Below are 23490 nucleotides of genomic sequence, written 5' to 3'. Positions count from 1 at the left end.
TGGTCATGGGGATTGAAGAAAATTCGTGTCAAGATTTTCTCTTACCTGATTTGTGGATATTTATATAAACTTGGCATTGTCAATAGAAGGAACATGAAACTATATATGGTGATTTGAGCTTCTGTGTCTTATTTTCATTTGCTATTTTAAAATCAGCTTTTTAAGGAGAATTTTTTTTAATAGGTCCATTGTCTTGGTGGAGAAATTGGAGCAGAAGTCTGGGAGCATCTCCTTGTCATGATCCGATGCCCTTTTCTGGCTCTTTCAGCTACCATAAGTAATCCTCAGCATCTCACTGAGTAGGTATTATGTTCCAATTTGGATAAATGCATTTCAGTTTTAAATTTTATACTTTCTATATAGGTTCTGGAGACTTTCCTAACTTTCTGGTGAGTTTATTAACTTATCTCTGGCTGTACAAGCAACAGAGCAGCTACCACACTTCTTGGCAGGTGCTGAGAAAGGCCACACTCAGTAAAGGAAAATCAAGGACTGTCCCAGCCAGATCTGCTGTTGAGTAAAAAATTTCTTCATATGTCAAAAAAAGTCCACCAGCAGTGATAGATTTATGTTCCTTTTTCTTCTGTCCTTTAGCAAGAAAGAAAAAATGAAATAGTATAATGACATTCCCTGACACAGACCTTGAGATTTTTTCTGTTGTCCCACTTTGTAGATGTTTAGAAAGATAGCAAAACCTTACTAATTGAAAAGCCCATTTCATTTTGGGCTAGATTTTTGCCTCATTGCTATAACAATTAGAGAAAAGGCTACTGTCTGTCATACACTATTCTAAGTGTTTTGCAAATAGCAAATTATTAATATTAATAATTAGTATTTCAGTAATACTAATTTAATAATTGATATTGATAATTAACATTAATAATTTACTAATACTCAACAACCCTTATGATTTACTATTTCCATTACTACTATTGATTTGTATTTCTACTACTATTATTATTTCCATTTTTATGGAATGTAGAATGTGGAAAATGAAGTACAAACAATGTAAGTGATTCAACCAAGAGCATCAGACAACAATAAGGAGGCTGGAATTCAGTCTCAGGTAGTCTGCCTCTAAGGCCTATTCCTTTAATTATAATTTTTAAGGCATCTTTATTTAAAATATTTAATGTCACAAGAAGTAGCATTATATTGCTGTTTGCATAATATGTAAATTTATTTTTTAAGGTGGCTACAATCAGTAAAACACTACTGGAAACAAGAAGACAATACAATGAGAAAAAATACTGCTTTGAAAAAAAATGCTGTCTGTTGTGCCAATTCTCCCAAAGATTACTTCCAAATAAAGGAATCATATAAAGTTAGACTTGGTATGTTTGGAATTTTTCTTTTGCTTCAAAATCATTGTAGTCCTTATGTGTCCACTGATTTGGAAATTCTTCCTCTTCATTTTTAGTGCTCTACGGTGAGAGATACAATGATTTAGAGAAGTATATATGTTCAATAAAACATAATGACATCTGTTTTGATCATTTTCACCCATGTGCTGCACTAACAACAGACCATGTAAGTAATACTTTAGCCATATTTGTCCTGACTAATATAAATTAGTTGTATATATGTTAAAATTGAAAAGCTGCCTAGTTGATTCTTAGGAGAACTGTAGAATAGATACTTTGTAACAGATATTTAACGTTAGTTTTATTTTTTATTTAGTTTATTGAATATAGTTGACATGTAAGTCTAAATGTACGGTGTATAACATGCTAATTGATATATTTATATATTGTAAAATAATTGTGATAACAATATTAGCACTTCTATCACATTATATAATTATACTACAATATTATTGTCCATATTTATTATACTGTGTATTAAATCTCTATGTTGTGTTTACTCTTGGCAAATTTGTGCGTTTAAACAACTGATCTTAACTCCTCTACCTCACATCCCCTGGTAACTATCATTTTACTGTGTTTTTTATGAGTTTGACTTTTTTAGATTCCATGTATAAGTGATATTATGCTGACACTTGTATTTCTCTGTCTGACTTATCTCTGTATAACTTAGCATAGTGTGCTTGGTACATTTATGTTGTTTCAAATGGCAGAATATCATCCTTTCTCAGGGTTGAGGAATATTTATTAACATCGGTTTTTTAAAAGTAACAAAAATAACTTTGTAGTCTTCAATGAACCCTCAGTGATGTTTGGATCCACAAGGCTTAAAAATGACTAAAAATTTTAGTCATTTTTTTGGACTGAAGTTTTTTTTTTTTTAAAGATTTTATTTATTTATTTGACAGAGAGAAATTACAAGTACACTCAGAGGCAGGCAGAGAGAGAGAGAGAAGGAAGCAGACTCCCTGCTGAGCAGAGAGCCCGATGTGGGACTCGATCCCAGGACCCTGAGATCATGACCTGAGCCGAAGGCAGCGGCTTAACCCACTGAGCCACCCAGGCGCCCCAAGGACTGAAGTTTTTTAAGTTAATTTATTTATTCCTGGATATTATCTTTGCCCATTGTCCTTCTCAGTACCCATGTGTCTCTGTCCACCTTTGTGACACCAACCCTTAGTGCACGACTATATGTGGAAAGCTCCTAGAACATGTGAGAATCTGATCACTGTCAGTTAGGTTAAATAAGGAAAAGACAATTATAACATGATTATTTGGTAGTGAATCAATACAGTGGAGGTCTTAAGATATTATTTGGAGCATCGAGGTATCTGTGGGGGAAGACTTCTTAATTTTCCAGGCATAATTCTCTTCCTTTCTCATACTATTCTTAGGAATAACCCATTCAAGCTCTCATTGCCTCTCAAAGTGATAATTAGTCATTATTTACCTTCCTTTCAAAACCTAGCAAGTAGAATATATTCTAAATTTTGTTGTCAGGTAAAACTCCTAACACATATTTATGATCTTGCTAAGTTTAATGGCTTTCCTTTGGAAGTGATTAAATCCATAGCTCCTTGGCTTGGCTTCCTAGGTCTTCTCTAACCTGGCCCCAAAACCTGATGTATCTTATGTGGATGACCTCATGATTTATATTGCTCCTGACACCACCAACAGATGCCAAATGCCAGTTGTTCAGATCCTGTTTATCTTTTTTTTTTAATATTTTATTTATTTGACAGAGATCACAGGTAGGCAGAGAGGCAGGCAGAGAGAGAGAGAGAGGAGGAAGCTGGCTCCCTGTTGAGCAGAGAGCCCAATGCAGGGCTCGATCCCAGGATCCTGGGATCATGACCTGAACCAAAGGCAGAGGCTTTAACCCACTGAGCCACCCAGGTGCCCCCAGATCCTCTTTATCTTGTATGACTCTTTTTTTTTTTTTTTAAAGATTTTATTTATTTGACTCAGATAGAAAGATTACAAGTAGGCAGAGAGGCAGGAAGAGAGAGGGGGGAAGCAGGCTCCCCGAGGAGCAGAGAGCCCGATGTGGGGCTTGATCCCAGGACTCTGGGGTTATGACCCAAGCCGAAGGCAGAGGCTTAACCCACTGAGCCACACAGGCGCCCTTGTATGAATCTTCTAATGTGAAACATCTTCAGAGTCCTTCTGTGACTTTGTTAGCTGGATGTAATCTCTCCATAGCACCTTGTCTGTATTTCTTATATGACACCAGTCATGATCAGCTTACTGCTAAAGTTGTTGATATACATGTCTCCTTTATCTTACTAGAATAACTCCTTGAAGACAAAATTTTATGTCCTTATGAGTTCCTAAAAACTGTGTATATAAAAGATGCTTAATAAATATATGTTAAGTAAAGACAGCCAACTTAAACTGATCATTTTCTTTATTTCTAAGAATTTTATGTATTTTATCTCTTTAAATGATCACAACAGTTTTAGGATGGATGTGTTGTTGATACTCCCATTTTACAAATGAGAACAGTGAGGCATAGAGTATTTAACTAACTCATTATTGCACCAAAACTAAGTGGTGGGGCCAGGATGCAACCAAGACCGACTTCAGAGTTTGCCCTATCATCACAGGTTTCTGAATGATCTATTAACAAATACCTGAATGAGTGAATGAATGGGAATCACGTTATAGCCTTTGGGCTATGATGCAATGGCTTCTAAAAGCAACCAAATGAATCCTAATCATGGTAATTTTTAAAAAATTTAATTTCTTTTCAGTGTAACAGAATTCATTGTTTATGCACCACACCCAGTGCTCCATGCACTCTGTGCCCTCTTTAATACCCACCACCTGGTACCCCGACCTCCCACTCCCCGCCCCTTCAAACCCTCAGATTGTTTTTCAGAGTCCATAGTCTCTCATGGTGCATCTCACCCTCCAATTTCCCTCAACTCCCTTCTCCACTCCATCTCCCCATGTCATCATGGTAATTTTCTAATAAGATTTTATTTCAGAAGTTTCTCTTTGTGTGGCAATGGCCCAATCCAAACCCTAAATAAAACTAAAATATTGACAAAATCCCTGTAACCTCACACTTTAGATTTAGAATATGGATGAAAACCCACACATAAATAAGTCTTCTTTTTCTGTCTCTATCTTTCTGTCTCTTTCTTTCTTTCCCCACTGTCACCTGACAATTCTAAAACAGCATAGAATTTAAAAAATTATTTATTTTGTGGAGGATGGTTCTAGGCCGGTTATCTTTAAGTAGCAATAAGTGCAGTGATTTGGAGCACCTAGCAAGATTGGCATTTTGGTCCAAGTGCCTTTCCTCCCTTTTCACTAGCTATTAATAGAGTCACTGGAAAGCAACAGAATTGCTACAGTATGCTCTGACCCCATATGACTTCTGCAAGGGTCACACTGTTGTATGAGTCTTCTTAAGACTTCTGGACTTTTGCAGAAGGAATGCAGGATAAACCCAAAGGGCATTGTTAAATGTGTTTTGATAGCTGTGTGCGTAGCATGTGTTTATATAGTGTGTTTCTTAAAGTAGCAGCAATACAAAACAAGCAGACCTTCCCAAATGAGTAAATTATTCCTGATGTTGTATAGTATACTTCAGATTAATATGAAAGAACTCAGTGGCACAAAAAAGCATAATAGATTATTGTAACCTAAAGAGAAGAACCATCCACCCCGACTGTTGCCCCTCAGCTTAGTCACAGAAATAATTTGAGAAGAGAAGGGGTGAAACAGGATGCGTAGGGTGGCCTTAATCCAACTGAGGTGAAGGACTGCCCTTCAATCATATGAGGCCTATTTCTGGAAAAAGAAAAAAGAAAAAACAGATCTTGGCCTTTGCGACCCATTACCATGCCACAGAGGAGTAGCTGCTCAGTCCTGGAGAGCTGTCCGCCCCAGGAAGTCGTGGAAGGAACTGTTGCCTCTTTCTGCTCAGTACAGATCAATTCTTACCATTGCTTGAGGCCTTAGGGACAATATGGTTTGCAAAATAGCATCATGATATAATACTATTGTGTTTACAAATGTAGGCTGGTACAAATTTATGACCTTTTATTTCTCTTCCTTCTCAATGTAGACTAGCTCAGGTTTTGCCCATTCATTAGTTACTAGGTAGTGGAGAACAACTGAATTGAATTCCCAGCTTTTAGCCATAGAATTATTAAACTGATTTTAAAAATTAAGACTTGTAAGTTGATCATTGACAGTTGAGACATCAACTGTCAGATATTTCACTGGACTTGTTACATACATTATCTAACTTGATTCTTGCAACAAATCTATGGCACGGGCAGAATTGTCCATTTTAGAAACTGAGAAGCTCGGGCTTGTATAAAAGACTAAGTAACAGACTTAAGAAATCACAATCATTTCAGTGACAGAAATAAGATTTATATTTAAAAAATTGTGATAACTTTTGGATTTATCTTACATATATGTTTTTTAGTTAGGCGAAATAATATACCACTTTCAAGTAGTATTAATAAGAGAACACAATGCTTACATTCTAAAAATAACATAATCAGTTACTGTGTTGGCATAATGCAGCCTCATGTTCAGGGATTTTACACAGGTTCACAGGGCAAAGGACAGAATATAAGACAAAATGAAAGACTATTAAAATTTTTAATTTTATTTTAAATGTAGATTGAAAAGTATGGATTTCCTTCTGATCTTACCCTTTCCCCTCGAGAAACCATCCAGCTCTATGATAGCATGTTTCAATTCTGGGAAAGCTGGCCCAGGGCCCAGGTAAGTAATAATTACATATTTGATTTGAATTAATTTTATTACAGTGGATGGTAACACAGATGTTCAGAAAGACAAATTCTAACCCTTTCTGTTCATGTGCATATAATCTTTTAAAATTATAGATAGACAGTTTCCAAAACAAAATCATCCCTCTTGAGACGTTCTTCTTGCTAACATATTGTGTTTTGCTTTAATGGTATGTAATGCCATTGAATTCCAGAAGATATTTCTTCTTTCAGTTTCTGGGATATTTTTGATATTTTAGTCTCCTTTTACATCTTGGATTCATACTCCTTCATTTGCTCATTGTACTCCCCTTTTCCCTTTATACCCTAATTGCAGTCTGTTTTCATCTTCTATGTGGTTGTGCTCTGCATTGTTTCTTTGAAGAGAACTCTTCAAAATATTCCTATTCCATCCTATTAGGTTTATATATTGGAAACTTTGAGGGGCTAAAAAGACATTCTATAGTCTGTACTCCCAAGAAGTTTATAATTCTGTTAAATGAAATACATAATTGAGAAACATCTTTGGATTATTTTGCATAATTTTATTTAATTTTGTACTGTTTCTTTTCAAGGAATTTGATCCAGAAAAATTCATTCATTTTAAAAATAAAATAGTCATTAAAAAGTTGGATGCTAGAAAATATGAAGAGAGCTTAAAGGCCGAATTAACAAGCTGGATCAAAAATGGCCACGCTGAGGAGGTAATAATAATAATATTATTATTATTATTACTATTATTTTAGTCTTCAATGTTCATTTTACGACTCTAGGCAGAACAGAAGTCTAATGATTCTGAGGTAGAATAGAAAGAGGAAAAGGACATTTCTTTTTGTTTAATCCTTTGTGCTTTCTAAAACACATCCCAGAAGCCACGGGTTCCTGTTCAGTGTAACAATAGGACAAGAACAGCAGTGTCACTATCCACAGTCAGTGTTTTTGATATGGTGGCAGCAGAAAGATTGAAATCATAGTAACAGTAGCTCAAAAGAAGCCTTTATACATTTCATCATTTTTGTCTTGGGATTTTTTTTCTTTTATGATCTTTATTTCAATTTGTATGAACTAATTGTGTATTAAAATGTTCACCTGGGGTCATGTAAGTTTTCATATTTATATTAAGTAAGTTGATGGTCTTTATATTTTGAAGTTTGTTTTATTATCATACATCAAGGTTTCTCATTTTTGGTGAGTGATTTATATTAGACTTTTCCCATTTGAGTTTTTTCCATTACATTTTAACTCAGGTAATCTCCTCCCACTCAGAAACATAATTAATTTATATTTTCTTCCATTTATTTTGTCATTTAAAAACTTTCAAAAGGCATTTAAAAGTGGTTTTCATACAAGATATGGAGAGAAACTGATTTACCCCACCTTCTGTGGTAGTGGTACCAGCATCATTTGCTAACAACCTCTTTCTGACTGACTTTTGTTGTCTTACATAATTGCATGTTAAATTGCATATATGTATGCATGTATATATGTATTAGTCTTTTTGTTGTTGTTCTTTGGTATATTGATTTGTGTATTTCTTTGATGGTTCTTTACAAAATGTTATATTTTCATAAGTATTTTATTATATTTTATTTTAAAGAAGCACAGAAATAGAGATTAGACAACTATGAAAATATTTTATCCAGAAGTAATAATTCCTTTTTTTATTGTGCAGAATTTAAAACTAATACTTTTTTATTCATTGCTACAGGCAAAAATGGTTCTGAGGAATCTTAGTCCTGATTCAGTTTTTAGTTCAGAAAACATGATAACAATGTTTCCACTTCTCGTTGAAAAGCTAAGGAAAATGGAAAAGTTACCAGCATTATTTTTTTTGTAAGTCATTTAATTTAATTAATTTTTGTTTGTAATTTGTATCAGGCTTATTCTTTTAAGTTGAGGAAAATTACACAAACTTTACTGTTGTAATTAGGTACTCATAACTATTTTTGGTGCTCACTTGTTATCAGAATGCATATATAAAAAACAGAACTTTTTAGTTTAGAAAATATTTAGTTTTTTTTCTTTTAATATTTATTTGACAGAGACAGACACAGCAAGAGAGGGAACAGAAGCAGAGGGAGTGGGAGAGGGAGAAGCAGGCTTCCTGTCCCAGGACCCTGGGATCATGACCTGAGTGGAAGGCAGAGTCTTAACAACTGAAACACCAAAGTACCCCCCCAAAATATTTAGTTCTTAAAAATACCAGTTCTTAAAAAAATATTTTTACTTGTGCTATTACAAATTACCATCTTTGAATAGTCTCCTACTCCATTTTTTATCTTTTTAATGTAAACTATTATATTTATTTAAGTCTTATAAATTTCCAGTAAATATCGAGGTATTTTGCAAAATAAATTGAATGTTTACACACACAGGTATCCCACATAAAATTAAAGTATCCTTAAAACATACTAGCATGTTTATTGGTGTGGCATTTTATTGTTTTTAATTTTGTGCACCTGAGATATTCCTGAAAGCCTAACTACAATACAGAAATCCAAAAATAACTATTTATTTTTCATGCACACATACATACTTAAAACATTGAAGAAGTAAAATATTTTCACCCAATGTGTGAAGGAAGTCAAGAGTTAAAGTTCCAGGTAAAAAATAGATAAGTCATGGGAATGTAAGGTACAACATAGATAATCTAGTTAATAATGGTGTATTTTATATTTGAAGGTTGCTAAGAGATTAGTTCTTAAAAGTTCTTGTCGCCCGAAAACAAATTCTGTAGCTGTGTGTAGTAATATGTTAATTAGACTGATTGTTGGGATCATTTCTATAACATATGCAAATATTGAATCATTATATTATATACCTGAAATTAATATAATATTGTGTGTTAATTTTACTGCAGTTAAAAAAAAAAGGCAAGAGTACTACAGAATATATAGCATTTTGTGTACCTATAAAAGCTGCTTTGGAAACTACTTAGGAGCACAATCACTATATTTTGTAGTATGGGCAAGCTAATGAGATAAATGGAACATGACTATTTTTCTAACGCAGTTTCTTAACTTATGTCCCTTTAGTAGTTCATAAGGTTTCCATTTTGACCTGTCATCACAAGCTTGTGAGATTGGTTTTTGTAAATGTTATTCTGATTGTGTAAATTCATTTCTTGCTACTGTTGTAATTTACATTACTCTGATCAGTATTAAAGTTGAGCATTTCTTTCAAGTAAGTAGTCTTTTAATGTTTTCCTCATGTGCTATTCAAATAACTTTTCTTTTGGGTTTCACAGCTTTGTTTTGTTTTGTTTTTCAAACAACAACATAATTCTTTGTCAGTTATCAATTTGGCAGTTATCTTCTCTGAGTCTAGCACCTGTCCTTTAACTTTGTCTATGCTATCTTTTGTTAAACCGTTATGTTTAATTTTGATGCATTAAAATTCATCAACGCTTAAAAAATGGAAAATGTTTCACAAAAGCCTCATAGATTTAGTTTTCTTGAGGAATTGAATCTTGGCATGTCTATGAAATTTTGGGCTCTCTGCAGAACATACTATGAAAATCCTTGGTCTTACACAGTTTGATTTAATCCTAAGTAACCCTAGATCATCAATAAATTGCAATTTTTTTTAGGGCTCAATCTGTATATCTGAGAACTTATCAAGTAATAGTCATCCCTGTCAAACTTCTCCAGTTTGGTGTCTAGAAAGAAATGTGTGGAGCACGTTTAATGTTTAGTGATGGCATTAGTGTGTGCTTAAGAACACACATTTCATGGTCAGTCCCAAGTTTGTGTCCTACTTCTGCTCTCAATTAGTATGGCACTTCTAGACAGCTACTTCATGGCTTTGAGCCTTAGTTTCCGTATTTGCAAAATGAGGTGATAAAAATAGTAATGTGTAGGGTTGGGGTGAAAATTAAATACAAATGAATTATTAAAACCCTTAGTACAGTATGATAAAATGAAATTGATGGAAGTCCAATTTTGATAACATTCATTCTAAATAGGGTATCAGAGAGATTTAAGAGGAAAAATTGTTTCCAAGTGATCTAGTGATCTTGATTTTAAAAATTGTTGATGAAAATGATGCCATTTCATGCAGAATGTATATCTAAACGAAGTAAATCAAATTAAAATAAAAAAAAAGAAGCAACATGAAAGAAGCCCATGTTCTTAGTCATGAAATCACTAAGAACATGGGCTTAGAGGCCAGACTCTGTCACATTCAAGGTGTGGAATCCTGGGCAGATCACTTAATCTCTTTATATATCCGTTTTCTCATCTATGGAATAGGGATAATAATAGTGCTTTCCTCATAGGGTGATTGTGAGAACAAAATGGGTTAATATATTTATGATACTTAGAGTAATACCTGAAGATAACATGTTTAAGTGTTTATTAACTTTATTATTTTATTGTCTACTATATAAAATTTCTTGCCATGTGACATAGACTGCCATTTATTTAAACCTCACTTCACCAGGATACCAACATTTTTTACTCCTTATCTGGTCTCTGGAAAGAAGTAGTCATAATCCAAAAAGTTAGGGCAAGAACCCAACATTGTCTCCGTTCCTGCCTAAGAGCAAAATTTTTACTCTATGATCTCACTTATATATAAGATCTAAAAAAGCTAAACTCATGGAAACAGAGAGTAGATTGATGGTTACCAGGGTCTCAGGGTCTCATATAATGTATAGCACGGTGACTATAGCTAACAATACTGCATTGTTAAAAGAGTAGATCTTAAATTTTTTCAGACTAACACACAAAAGGCAACCACAGGAGGTGATGGATGTATTAACTAACTTTTTTATGGTAATCACTTTGTGATAGGCAGATGTATCAAATCATTACGTTGTACACCTTACACTTACACAATGTTACATGTCAATTATATTTCAATAAAACTTGAAAAAAACAAAGAAGCATCTAAAATTCACAAAAGATTTGTGAAATCTGAACTAACACATATTTATATAATGCTAAGGGTCTTTGATTCTGTTAGGAGGCAGACCTATATATGAGTGGAATTAAATACAAGAGCAACTACAACAATATAAATAAATAAAGACCATAATTCTTTTTTTTAAGATTTTATTTATTTATTTGACAGATATCACAAGTAGACAGAGAGACAGGCAGAGAGAGAGAAAGGAGGAAGCAGGCTCCCCACTGAGCAGAGAGCCCTATGTGGGGCTCAATCCCAGGACTCTGAGATCATGACCTGAGCCAAAGGCAGAAACTTAACCCACTGAGCCACCCAGGCGCCTCTCTTTTTTGTTTTTAAACTTCTTTTTCGTGGGGCGCCTGGGTGACTCAGTGGGTTAAAGCCTCTGCCTTTGGCTCAGGCCATGATCTCAGGGTCCTAGGATCCAGCCCCATTGGGCTTTCTGCTCCGCCGGGAGCCTGCTTCCTCCTCCCCCTCTGCCTGTCTCTTTACCAACTTGTGATCTCCCTCTCTCTGTCAAATAAATAAATAAAATCTTTTTAAAAAAATGAATAAACTTCTTTTTCTCATCTTGTATTTTTTTGGGCACGGGGCAATCCCTTTTCTGTGTATAAATAGAGAAAATCCATTGTTCTATGTCTGTTACTTGTGGAGTATCTTACCTAGTCTTATGGGAAAATTTTCCATGGGCTCTCATTGTTGTTGCCTCAGGGGTAAGGTCTGCACAAGGAGGGGAACTTACTATTTACTATCAGGTAGTTAATAAGGAGTCTGTTGACCCAGAATAGCTTGTTTGCCTATTCAGGATAAAACTCATAAAGATGGATATTAAAAGCTCAATAGGTATATGTCAGGATGTTAACAGTAGATGGAAATACGATTTAAATTTTATTTATGATACAATTTTCAGGGCAAATGGTCTTTTCATTTGCTTGTAGATTCAACTTAAGCGATGTGGAAAAAACAGCTAAACGGGTGAGAAGTTCCCTGGAGAAAAAGCAAGAAAGTCAAAGGCCTCCCAAAGCTGACAAAGAAGCCCATGATATGACTAACAAACTTCGGAAAATTAAAAAATCCATTGAGAAACAAAGGACAATGTAAGTACTTAATGAAACAAATTAGTGGTTAAGGGTTAAAATACTCCACAAGTCGAATTGGAAACACATTGAATGTATTACAAAGAAATTCTAGTTATTGCTTGAACTTATTTGCAAATTGTGTAAATTTGGGTGGAAGAATGGGGTAAAGATAAGTGGTCATAATATTTATGTACATATTCTTTAGTTGCATAGATGGGTCTCATTTAGGACTTCAGAGAGGCAGAACCACAGCATATGAGCATTGGTAGATTATGTACCTGACATAATCATCCCTCAAAATAAGCGTATGTGACTCCAACTTTCAGAGCAAAGTCTTTGAGGAGTTAGTCCTCCAAGCAAAGTCAAAACACGTTATCTTGGGCCACAGCATGGAGGTGTCACTGATTTATCCTCACGGTCACATAAGTGAACGTTGAATGAATTGGAAAATTGATTGAAATGCCAGTTTTATGCTTGATAGAATTTTGCTTTTGACTCCTCTTCTTTATTCCCATGCCTAATCCTGACAACTCTAATTAAAGATGTTTACTGCCTTCCTATTATTCTCTCCATCTTATTTGCCACCTGGTGTACATGTTAATTATTTCTTTCTTGAATGACTGCAAGGGTCTTCTTTTTAGATTCCAGAGGCTCAGGTTCACTGCTCTCCAGGATAGCTAACGATTGCTCTTGCTAACTTTCAAATTGATTAAATTATTCAATGTTCAGTATTCTTCTTTCCTTCTTCCTTGCTTCAATGATAAAGTATACATTTTTTGGATGTTGTTGGCATGCCAACAAGTTTTGGGCTTTGCCCTAACTTTTCCAGTTTTACTTCCTACCACTCTCCTCTAATAATGTTCAACATTTATTGTTCTCCTTACATGACCTGTTCTACTTCTATGTTCTTCCACAATCTGATCCATCTGCCTTAAGTACACTCCTTTTGGATTGTCCCCAAAGCTTACACTCATAATTTTGCTATCTCTTCTCTGACTCTTGCTAGAATTCCCCTGTTAAATTTAGTACTCTTTTTTTCTGTGCTCTTGTTACATTTTCAGTATTTAGTAGATCAGTTATTATAATGCATTACTGTTATTTTTCACTTGTCTTTCTTTTTCCTACATTATTAATATTTTCCTCTTTTTATCTGCAGTGCTCAGCACATTGCTTGGCAGGTAATAGTCATTTCATAAATATTTTTAAATGAATCTGAATAATCAAACTCAGATATTTCCTCAAAGTAGACACAGTTTTTAGAACTTCTCTGATTCAGATTTCTTACATTCTAGAGAAAGTTATAATTTGCGGCTGACCTTACTTCTTAACTTCTCTCTGCCTGTTGTGCTATTTCCTTGGAAGTAGTGAGAGGTGAAGAGCCCAGACAGGGACAGAATAGGAATTATAATCCTTTTCAGTAACTGATCTTTATTTATTTTTTTTAAAGAGTTTATTTATTTATTTGACAGAGAGAGATCACAGTAGGAGAGAGGAAGGGAAGAGATCACAGAGAGAGAGGAAGGGAAGCAGGCCCCCTGCTGAGCAGAGAGCCCGATGTGGGACTCGATCCCAGGACCCCGAGATCATGACCCGAGCCGAAGGCAGTGGCTTAACCCACTGAGCCACCCAGGCGCCCCCAGTAAATGATCTTTAGACAATTTTTCTTCAGAGCATCATTTCAAATTGGATTAGTGACCAACAATTCAAACTATAAAAATATAAAGGATGCTTTAATACCTTGTTCAGTATTGTCATTATATGGAGGAGACCCTGTGTTTTGGAGAGTACCACTCTGGCCCTCTTCTATCTATATCTATTCCTATAATGTTATGAGTCAGTGGATCTTAGGAGGCATAGCCCCCTGAAGCTCCTTCTCACCCTTTTAAATTCCACATTATCATGGAAGTATATTTATTGAGGTAGGAGAGAATATATTTTATTTGGCAGATTGTTACCTTGATTTAAAACTTATAGTTAAACATCAATATGTGGGTCTCCATTAGCACTCTGCCGCATGCTCTGCAAACATTAATGCCAGGCCTTTCCATAGTCATATCATTCTCTCTTGAGTTAAGGATAATGTTAGTTGGAGGAGGGAACTCTTAGCGATGGGATACCAGTGAGCTATCTTCTCATATTTGGAGATGTCTTATACCCACAGCTAAGAGACAAAGTGAAAATAATTAAAGAAGGGGTAAGTGATCTGGGTGTCTATAAAAGGCCATTACATTGAGAGGTAATGGATAATACAGTCTGATGACATAGCCAGGGTTTATGCAACTATGCCTGAGGTAAGATTCTTCACTAGCACACTCTGAGATGGGGACATCTATGTAGGTGATTTATTGAAAGTTTATGCTCATGAGGGACCTATAGGAAAGTGAAAGAAGCAACAATAAAAGAGGAGGGGGAGAAAGTAAAGAAAATATGTGTGGATATGCATGCCTGAGTCTCATCCAATAGGGAGATCTGGGAGCATCACAGACTTGTCCCAGCTTGGGTCCACGTGGGTGATTTTTGTACCTCATATTAGTTAATTACTGGCCTTAGGTTTCTTCCTCTCTCCCAAGAGAGGTTGTAACTTCACAAGCATTTCTAGGAAGCTCTTGTCAGTTAAGGACAATTCTCCAGGGAACAGGGTAGCTGAGATCCCTTCCTTAACAACCAAACTCAAAGCTGTTGTAGCTTCTACCACAAGGAGAGAAGGACAATAGCCTGAAATTGGCAATGTGGAGCAAGGGGGACACCTACCTTACCTCCATGCTTGGTGTCATTAAGGCTGAAAAAGAGAAAATGATTGCCACTTTAGTAAGGGGAAGTGAGGTCATCTGGGGAGAACTGACTTTGGAAAGAGTGCTACTTGCAGCGGGGTGGGGGGAGGGAACATTCAGGGAAAATATGGGTACACTGGAAAATGTTTACTGAATGACCCCAAGTTCCAGAGGCTAATGAGGATATGGAAAAGGAAGTCTGAGTCAAAATAGTACAGATGTATATGGGAGTGAATGTCTGGGCGATGAGGGGATCTAGGAGGTCTTCGGTTCACTAAGGTAGCCAAATCTGACTATTCATTACTTAAAATTTATTTTTACAAACAGAGATGAAAAAAGCCAGAAAAATCCCAGAAAAATGGATCAAATGCTAATACATGAAGCTGAACATAATAATCTACTCAAGATTTTGGAGAAGAACCTGGAAATCCCTCAAGAGTGCACTTATGCTAATCAAAAAGCGATAGACACCGAGGTCAGCCCTTGGAATGAAATACTCCTCTAGGAAATGACTTTACTCATCAGCCATTATTTCTCAGTTATAGACAGTGTTGAATGTAATAACTAAATGCAATCTCTAGAAGAATAGAATTCTCTCTGTATGACCTTCTAGTTACACATAACTCTTTAGGGCTCTGCAGAGATTTTAGAGATTATTTCTTTCTTGTAACAATGAACTCTTTTTTTTTTTTTTTAACAATGAACTCTTGAGAGGGTCTGTCTTTTTATTATTTTTTTCCATCACAAAGGGCTTCTTCACAGCCTGAATTCTAAACTTTAATTCCACATGCCTCATTTCAATATTTGGGTACATGTGGTTCAATACTCTTTAAATAATGTACAATGTACACAGAATTTGTCAAAATCAGAAGCTGTCTATATTATAGTTAAAACATTCTACCAAAAGACATTGAAATATATAAAAGTGCTATGCCATTTTTTCCTTAAAACTTTTTTAATGCAAACAATTCATGCTTAAGGTAGATGAATTTTTTTTTTTTAATTTTTTTTAATTTTTTATTTTTTATAAACATTTTTTTTTAATTTTTTATTTTTTATAAACATATATTTTTATCCCAGCAATGTCCACAATAGCCAAACTATGGAAAGAACCTATATGTCCATCAACAGATGAATGGATCAAGAAGACGTGGTATATATGCACAATGGAATACTATGCAGCCATCAAAAGGTAGATGAATTTGAAAATACAAATTAGTAACAATAAAAACAATGCCATCAGTCAGAAGTAATCACTGCCCTTCTGAATGAACCTTTTATATATTTTTCATTTATGACCACACATACACACACATGCGCGCACACACACACACACAGTTCTATTGTATACCTTTTTTTAAAAAAACTTTTTAATAACCATGAATTTACATCATCATTTGAATAGCTCCTCAATATTCCATTGCATGGATGACTATACAACTGAAGCATCTTTTGCTTTTGGATACTCAAGGTTTTTTTTTTTCTTTTATCTCCCCCTCATAAACAGTGTTTATCCCCCTTAGGGAATGGTTGTTTTTTAGGCCATTTGTGAATGATTTACAGAGAGAAGTAAGCACTTCCAGACTATATGGGGTAAGAAGCCTGCTCTGCCTTCCTGAAGAAGTCTCTCTTTCTCTCTCTCTCTCTCTCAGTCCATAGGGGGAACTTGTAAGGCTCCAATAGAGAATTGATTTCCCCCCAGGCAAAAGCAGGTCGTACACTCACACCTTCTCTGGGGTATTTCATCTACTGTTTTGTCTGTACTATTCACCCCTGAAGTGGGGTCAAACAGTGAGAGACAGTCTGTTCAAAGATTTGGGAATATTTCCTATAGTTACTGTTGCTGCTGTAAAATATTCTTTTTGCTCATGTACAGTCAATTTCAAGCAGCGGTGTTTCTTTAAAACTACGATAAAGTATGACTGTTACTTCCTTTAAATATTTTTTTCTGATATAAATTAAACTTAGATAAATGATCAAAATCGCTAATACTCTTATTTCTCTCAGACTTTGCAGATGGTGTTTGATCGAGTAAAATTCACAAGAAAAGGTGCAGAGCTGAAGGCTTTGGCAGAAAGGGGTATTGGCTATCATCACAGCTCTTTAAGCTTCAAAGAAAAACAGTTAGTTGAGATTCTTTTTAGGAAAGGATTTATTAGGGTAGGTAAATTTTTTCATTTTAAAAATTGAAGCTGTGTCTATATGAAAGTGAATGTTCATGAAAGGGAAAAATAGTAACTTTTTTTCTCATCTAATTATATCCTTTATTTTTTTACAACACATGATATCACTGCATATTCTTCCATCTCATCTAATTGAGGGAGAGGGTTTGAAATTTATCATTTAGTTTATCTCTTTTTCAAGAATTTAACTATTCCCTAAACAGATAACTTTTTCAAATATTTCTGCAGTGAAGTGTAACTCTTATGATCTAGGAATAGCAATCTCTTGCTTTTTCATTTATAGTATCTAGGGAATGTTGTCAGCTGTTTGTATAATTTTGGTTACAGACATTCTTTCATGGGCTTAGAGGACACTTATAATAGGTTTTGGTCAAATCTTTTTTCAGTGTAATAGCTGAAGTAAGAGCAAGAATGTATCACTTCCTTAGAGCCCACTTGGCAGGTTTTAGATGAGTCACCACTAAATTCTCTCTCTCCCATCACTGATGAACAAGAGGAAGATTACTTTAAATAGCTTGAAAACCCAACCCTCACTATGTGTTATTTAGTATGTTACATGAGGATGCATGGAGATGGTCAGGATAAATCTATAGGAAGGATTAACATAATTTCTTAGTTTAAATCTTGAGCAGTATTTAAGAATAGCCTCTGAGTTTTTAAAAATTTTCCATATCAGATTTTTTGTTTGATGTATATTATATTTGTGTATGTGAGAGAAAGAAAGCGAGAGAGAGTGCAAAAGCAGGGGGAAGGAGAGGAGAGAATGAGAGGATATTACTCTATGTAGTATTTTTTTTTTTAAGACTTTTTTTGTTTCAGAGAGAGAGAGAGAACACAGAGGGAGAGGCAGTGGGGGAAGCTGACTCCAGCTGAGCAGAGAGCCTGATGTGGTGCTTAATCCTAGGACCCTGGGATCAGGACCTGAGCTGAAGGCAGCCCCTTAACCATCTAAGCGACCCAGGCACCCCTCTAGTTATTGACTTTTAAAATAAATAATTAGCTTGTTATTAGTTAAGAGAAAAGCTAAGCAATGTTGTTAATAATATATTTTGGTTTTTATCCAGATTAAAAAATTACCTTTTAGCTTTCCTCAACATTTTGCCTTCAGCTCAGGTCCTGATCCCAGGATCCTGGAATTGAGCCCTGAATCGGGCTCCCTGCTTGGCAGAGAGTCTGCTTATCCCTCTCCTTCTGCCCCTCCTCCCTGCCTGAACTCTCTCTCTCCCTCAAATAAATAAATATAATCTTTAAACAAAAAGGTCAATAACTAGAGACAAAATTTTCTACATGCTTATAAATTGGGGAAAAGAGGCACATGTATTTTGGTTGGCATATCTTATGTCTAAAATAGTATATGCTAAGTAGTAGTGCCTTAATTACTATTAGTTTAATGAATGAATAATTAGATCACTCTAGAAAGGCAATATGGAAATAGTGATAGCTTTGTTATAGAAAACACATTTTTTAAAAAATGTATGTGTTCTACTTATAATATGAATTTAATGTTCTTTTCCATTTTTGTTTTTGTTAAAGAACTTTAGAAAAATAGTTAATAAGTCATGTGTTTCATTTTCACAAATGTAGACCTCAGTTATAGAATAATTAGAGAAAATTATTCCATATACTTAAGTATTACCTTTAAGACATGGCATATATGACAATGTAAAGAGAAAGAGAGGACCAATAGAAATACCCAAAATTATATGAGAAAATGAGCAAAAGTTGGAACATTTAAGAAATAAAGTTTTCCCTGCTCCTTTTTGGTCAGTTGTAAGGCAATTGAGGGGGGCGGGGATGAAACTGTGTTTTGCCCTTATTACAACATATGTTATCTCCATTGAAATGACCTTCACAGATAAGCTGGAGTGGATGAAGTGGGCAGTGTCCCAGAAAGAGGTTTGTAAAAGTATTATTACCCTGCCATGAGGAAATTCCCTTTTTTAGTCATTCCTTAAGAAATAGTTACTGAACACCTGTCATGTGCCAGGTACTCTTGTCAGTGTGGAGGAACAATAGCCAAGTCGGCCATCTCTGGCTTTCCCACTGGGGTTCAATTGAAGAGCAGAGAGTTTCAGGAAGTACATGGCACTCTACTGAAATACTATTTCATGAAGAATTGTTTTATTCTCTTTCTAGGTGGTGACAGCTACTGGGACACTTGCTTTAGGAATCAACATGCCTTGCAAATCAGTGGTTTTTGCTCAAAACTCAGTCTATCTGGATGCTTTAAATTACAGACAGGTATTGCAATATGCATACAGTCACGATTGCCTTATGAAAATATGGCCATAAAATGGTAAAATATGTGAGCTGTTAGTTTAAGAACATATTGCAATTCATGTGCTAGCACACCCTAACATTCATTCATGCCTGACTGTCTGGTTTAGCTGTGGTATTATGGTAGGCACATGAGTGTAGAATTACATCATGTGTAATCTGATGGCCATCATAATCCTGCTAGCAGAAATAGTCATCAAATATTCTAAGTGAAATAACGCAAGCAGAGAAAGTCAATTATCATATGGTTTCACTTATTTGTGGAACATAAAGAATAGCATGGAGGACATTAGAGAAGGAAAGGAAAATCGGAGGTGGCCATCATTGGCCATCATTGACCAGATATGTGACTTTGGGTGAGATAGATCTTAACCGCCTGACCGTTTTCTTCCTGTCTCTAAAATAAGGGTGATAATTACTACTTCACAGCATTTGCAAGAATTAAATGAAGTTATTTGTAAGAAAGGTAAATATCAAAGGTGCTAGATAAACATTTACTCATACATTTCCTGTGCACGTGTTTTTGCACTCTGGAGTTAATACTTCTCTCTTCTTTGCTCCCAATACACAGCCTATTACCAAGCCCACTTCATTATTCTCCTAGATGTATTTGATTTTTGCCTTGCAATTTCTGTTTTCATTATCTCTCATCATATCTTCTTGGCCTTGTATTATTAAAACAGTTCTCTTGATTTTCAATTCTCCTTACTCTTCTATGTCCCATACACAGTTTAGTTTGTATTCATATGGCTTCCCTGCTCAAGAATAATTTTTTTTTTAATATTTTATTTATTTGACAGAGAGAGAGATCACAATTAGGCAGAGAGGCAGGGAGAGAGAGGAGGGGGGAAGCAGGCTTCCTGCTGAGCAGAGAGCCTGATGCAGGTCTCAGTCCCAGGACTCTGAGATCATGACCTGAGCTAAAGGCAGAAGCTTAAACCACTGAGCCACCTAGGCACCCTTTTTTTTTTTTTATTATATTTTTATTATCTTCTGTTAGTCACCATACCGTACATCGTTAGTTTTTGATGTAGTGTTCCAAGATTCATTGTTTATGCACCACACCCAGTGCTCCATGCAATATGTGCCCTCCACAATACCCACCACCAGGCTCACCCAACCCCCCAATCCCCTCCCCTCTAAAACTCTCAGCTTGTTTCTCGGAATCCATGGTCTCTCATAGTTCATCTCCACCTCCGATTTTACCTTTCCTTTTAATGTACTCCATGCTATTCCTTATGTTCCACAAATAAGTGAAACCATATGATAATTGACTTTCCCTGCTTGCCTTATTTCACTTAGAGTATTTGATGACAATTTCTGCTAGCAGGATTATTTTTTAAGGTATGGGCCAACATTCAAGTTTTTATCAAAATGCCCTCCTCCTTTTCTCTCTCAACATTTCTTATCCTTGTAGGCTTTGTTCTATCCAATATAACACTCCTCTTATTTCTCACTACTTTACTAACCCCTGTCTTTCTGATCTCTCCTCCTGGGGCTGTGTTCTGCATGAGCTCTCCTATCCTATATCTGGGAGTCACATGCATTTTTCACTATGTGTTATGATGTTGCAGATGATAGACTTGGGAGTCAAAATGCCAGGGTGTGAGTTGGATATTCCACTTTCTGGGGTTTGACTACAGACAAGTTTCTTCTATCCCTCATGCCCCTATTTCTACTTTGTAAAATGGAGATAATGATTATATTTACCTCATATGGTTGTTGTTGTGAGGTCTATATAAAAACAGTTCAAAGGATTTAGCACTTTCTAAGCACTTAATATATGAGAACTAATACCACTTCCCTAAAGAGTTTGTTTTCAACAAGTAGAATTTCAGAATTTTATCTTACTCATGTATTCCTCAATTTGTGCACAATTTTTATGGTGACTTGTAATGCAACACACTGGTGTGTGAGAAAGGAACAAGGGAGGGTGCCTGGGTGGCTCAGTGGGTTAAGCCACTGCCTTCGGCTCAGGTCATGATCTCAGGGTCCTGGGATCGAGTCCCGCATCAGGCTCTCTGCTGCTCAGCAGGGAGCCTGCTTCCCTCTCTCTCTCTGCCTGCCTCTCTGTCTACTTGTGATCTCTGTTAAATAAATAAATAAAATCTTAAAAAAAAAAAAAAGAAAGAAAGGAACAAGGGAGAGAAAGTGGGAAAGGAGAGAATTGGTGTAATTAGTTCAGCTATAAGTGAATTTGAAATTAGGGTCTAGTCTTCTTGTTGTGCTCTGTTCCATCTGTATATCATGATATAAATATGTAACATGATTTTTGGCATGAAATAATTACATAATAATGATAAATTTCTCATTCTCAGCTCTGTCTTAGCCATGGTAAATTTCCAAAGTGCTACACATTGGATTATAAGTTCTGTTTATATGCTGGTTGGACATATGTACAATGTACTTGCTCCAACCCTATGTAAAAGGCTTAATTCTTATACTGTGATGAAGAAAGTAGGGAAGTTTTACTTTGTGATTCTCTTCTGTTTCCAGATGTCTGGACGTGCTGGAAGACGAGGTCAAGACCTGCTGGGAGATGTATATTTTTTTGATATTCCTTTGCCCAAAATAGAAAAACTCATTAAATCCAATGTTCCTGAACTGAGAGGACAGTTCCCTCTTGGCATTACCCTGGTCCTACGACTCATGCTGCTGGCTTCCAAGGGAGACGACCCAGAGGATGCTAAAGCAAAGGTACTGAGCTTGACATTTTCTGAGATGGAGTCTTCACTACTGGCTTGGCTGTGGTTAGGTTTGCTCTTTCTTAGAAGTCTGTAGCAATAACTTTTAAATTTCACAGGTTTTTATGCTTTGTAATGTCTTGCATAGTATAGGGTTGCGGCAGAGTGGGAGAATAATAATTAGTTTTGTTTGTCTCCTCTATCAAGCATAGAATTTGTGTTAGTTGAGCATTTGGAATTAAAGATTACTTTTTTCATGTGTGATTGGTATTGTCCTATAGTAGTTAAGGGTGCTGGCTATTGATTATATTTTATTTTATTTTTAAAAGATTTTATTTATTTACTCGGAGAGAAAGAGGCAGAGAGTATGAGTGGGAGAAGGGGCAGAGGGAGAGGGAGATGGTCTTATGCAGACTCGTTGATCAGCGCAGAGCCCGATGTGGGGCTCGATCTCATGACCCTGAGATCATGACCTGAAATCCAGATTCAGATGTTCAACCCACCTTGGCACCCCTGGCTATAGATTTTAAAAGATCTGGGTTAGATTCTATTTTCAAAAGGAACACAATTTCTTGTGATCATTTCATAATAAAAGAGTTTATTTTTTGTAAAAAAGCAAAGTAACCCAAATTCATGAAAGAATATTTAATTAATGCAAAAGGTTAAAAGAAAGCAAAAGACAGTCATATTATCATTTGCCATAGGGGTACCTTTGGTTTTCAAACACTGATATACTTGATTAGACATTGATTGATATGACTATAAACTTTTCCTGAGATAAATATTTTGTGTCTAATCTCACAATGAAATATTTAAAATTCATAATGAAACAATTTGGTTTTCATCCCTATGAAGTTGCATTGTTTTTGTGTATTGATTAATATGTCCAATTAAACCAGTTACTGTTTGTTGATGTGAGGAGTCTTTCGGGACTTCCTTGATGAGTTGGCTCTTATGTTGCTGATGTCTTACAGAGCAGGCACATATCATTTTAGACCAAAACTTCCCCATTTCTGCATTCTTAATTTTTGCTTCTGTGTAGGAGAGAAGAATACATCTTTTAGCAAGCTTTAAAAGATTTTTAAAGAGAGTTTATTAGAGTGGTTTATTTTCTTTGCCTTGGCGTGTTTGAGAAAATCTGTCTGTAATCTTCACACATGAAAGGCTCAAATTTGGACATAAAATTTTTAGAATATTCCCTTTACTCTTCACATCAAAGTAAGAGAGTTTCATTCCCTCTGGCATATACTATTATGGTGGAGTTGACTCTTTTAGTATCCCTTAGTAGAGCCATGTAATTCCTATTTTCTTGTAGTCGATTTTTTTCTGCCTATGTATTTATATGAATTTTTAAAAAAATACTTATATTTCAAATTCTTTTCCCCAGGATTTTCTGTTTTGAGGGTCATTTTTTAAATTGACCTTTTAGTTCTATGCTAAGAATTTTTAATCTTTATGTTTACATAA

The 23490-nt window shown here is 35.5% G+C and overlaps 1 protein-coding gene across 10 annotated transcripts in view; it reads left to right on the top strand.

Moving 5' to 3' along the window:
* The window catches only part of LOC309862871 (putative ATP-dependent RNA helicase DDX60), a 117659-nt gene that overhangs the window by 58843 nt on the left and 35326 nt on the right, over positions 1-23490 (top strand). For all 10 annotated transcript variants that reach the window (XM_082727262.1, XM_082727257.1, XM_082727259.1 and 7 more), the window contains 11 exons: positions 184-299; positions 1192-1334; positions 1421-1530; positions 6012-6116; positions 6697-6825; positions 7830-7954; positions 11968-12126; positions 15207-15354; positions 16887-17039; positions 19199-19303; positions 21836-22036. In XM_082727262.1, the coding sequence (XP_082583388.1) occupies positions 184-299; positions 1192-1334; positions 1421-1530; positions 6012-6116; positions 6697-6825; positions 7830-7954; positions 11968-12126; positions 15207-15354; positions 16887-17039; positions 19199-19303; positions 21836-22036 (1494 nt within the window). The remainder of the gene's footprint in view (positions 1-183; positions 300-1191; positions 1335-1420; positions 1531-6011; positions 6117-6696; positions 6826-7829; positions 7955-11967; positions 12127-15206; positions 15355-16886; positions 17040-19198; positions 19304-21835; positions 22037-23490) is intronic.

This window comes from Mustela nivalis (genome assembly GCF_964662115.1).
Source record: "Mustela nivalis genome assembly, chromosome: 4".
In the NCBI taxonomy this organism is placed as follows: domain Eukaryota; kingdom Metazoa; phylum Chordata; class Mammalia; order Carnivora; family Mustelidae; genus Mustela; species Mustela nivalis.
Note: the sequence above shows the minus strand (reverse complement) of the source record. Positions and strands in the feature narration are given on the sequence as shown.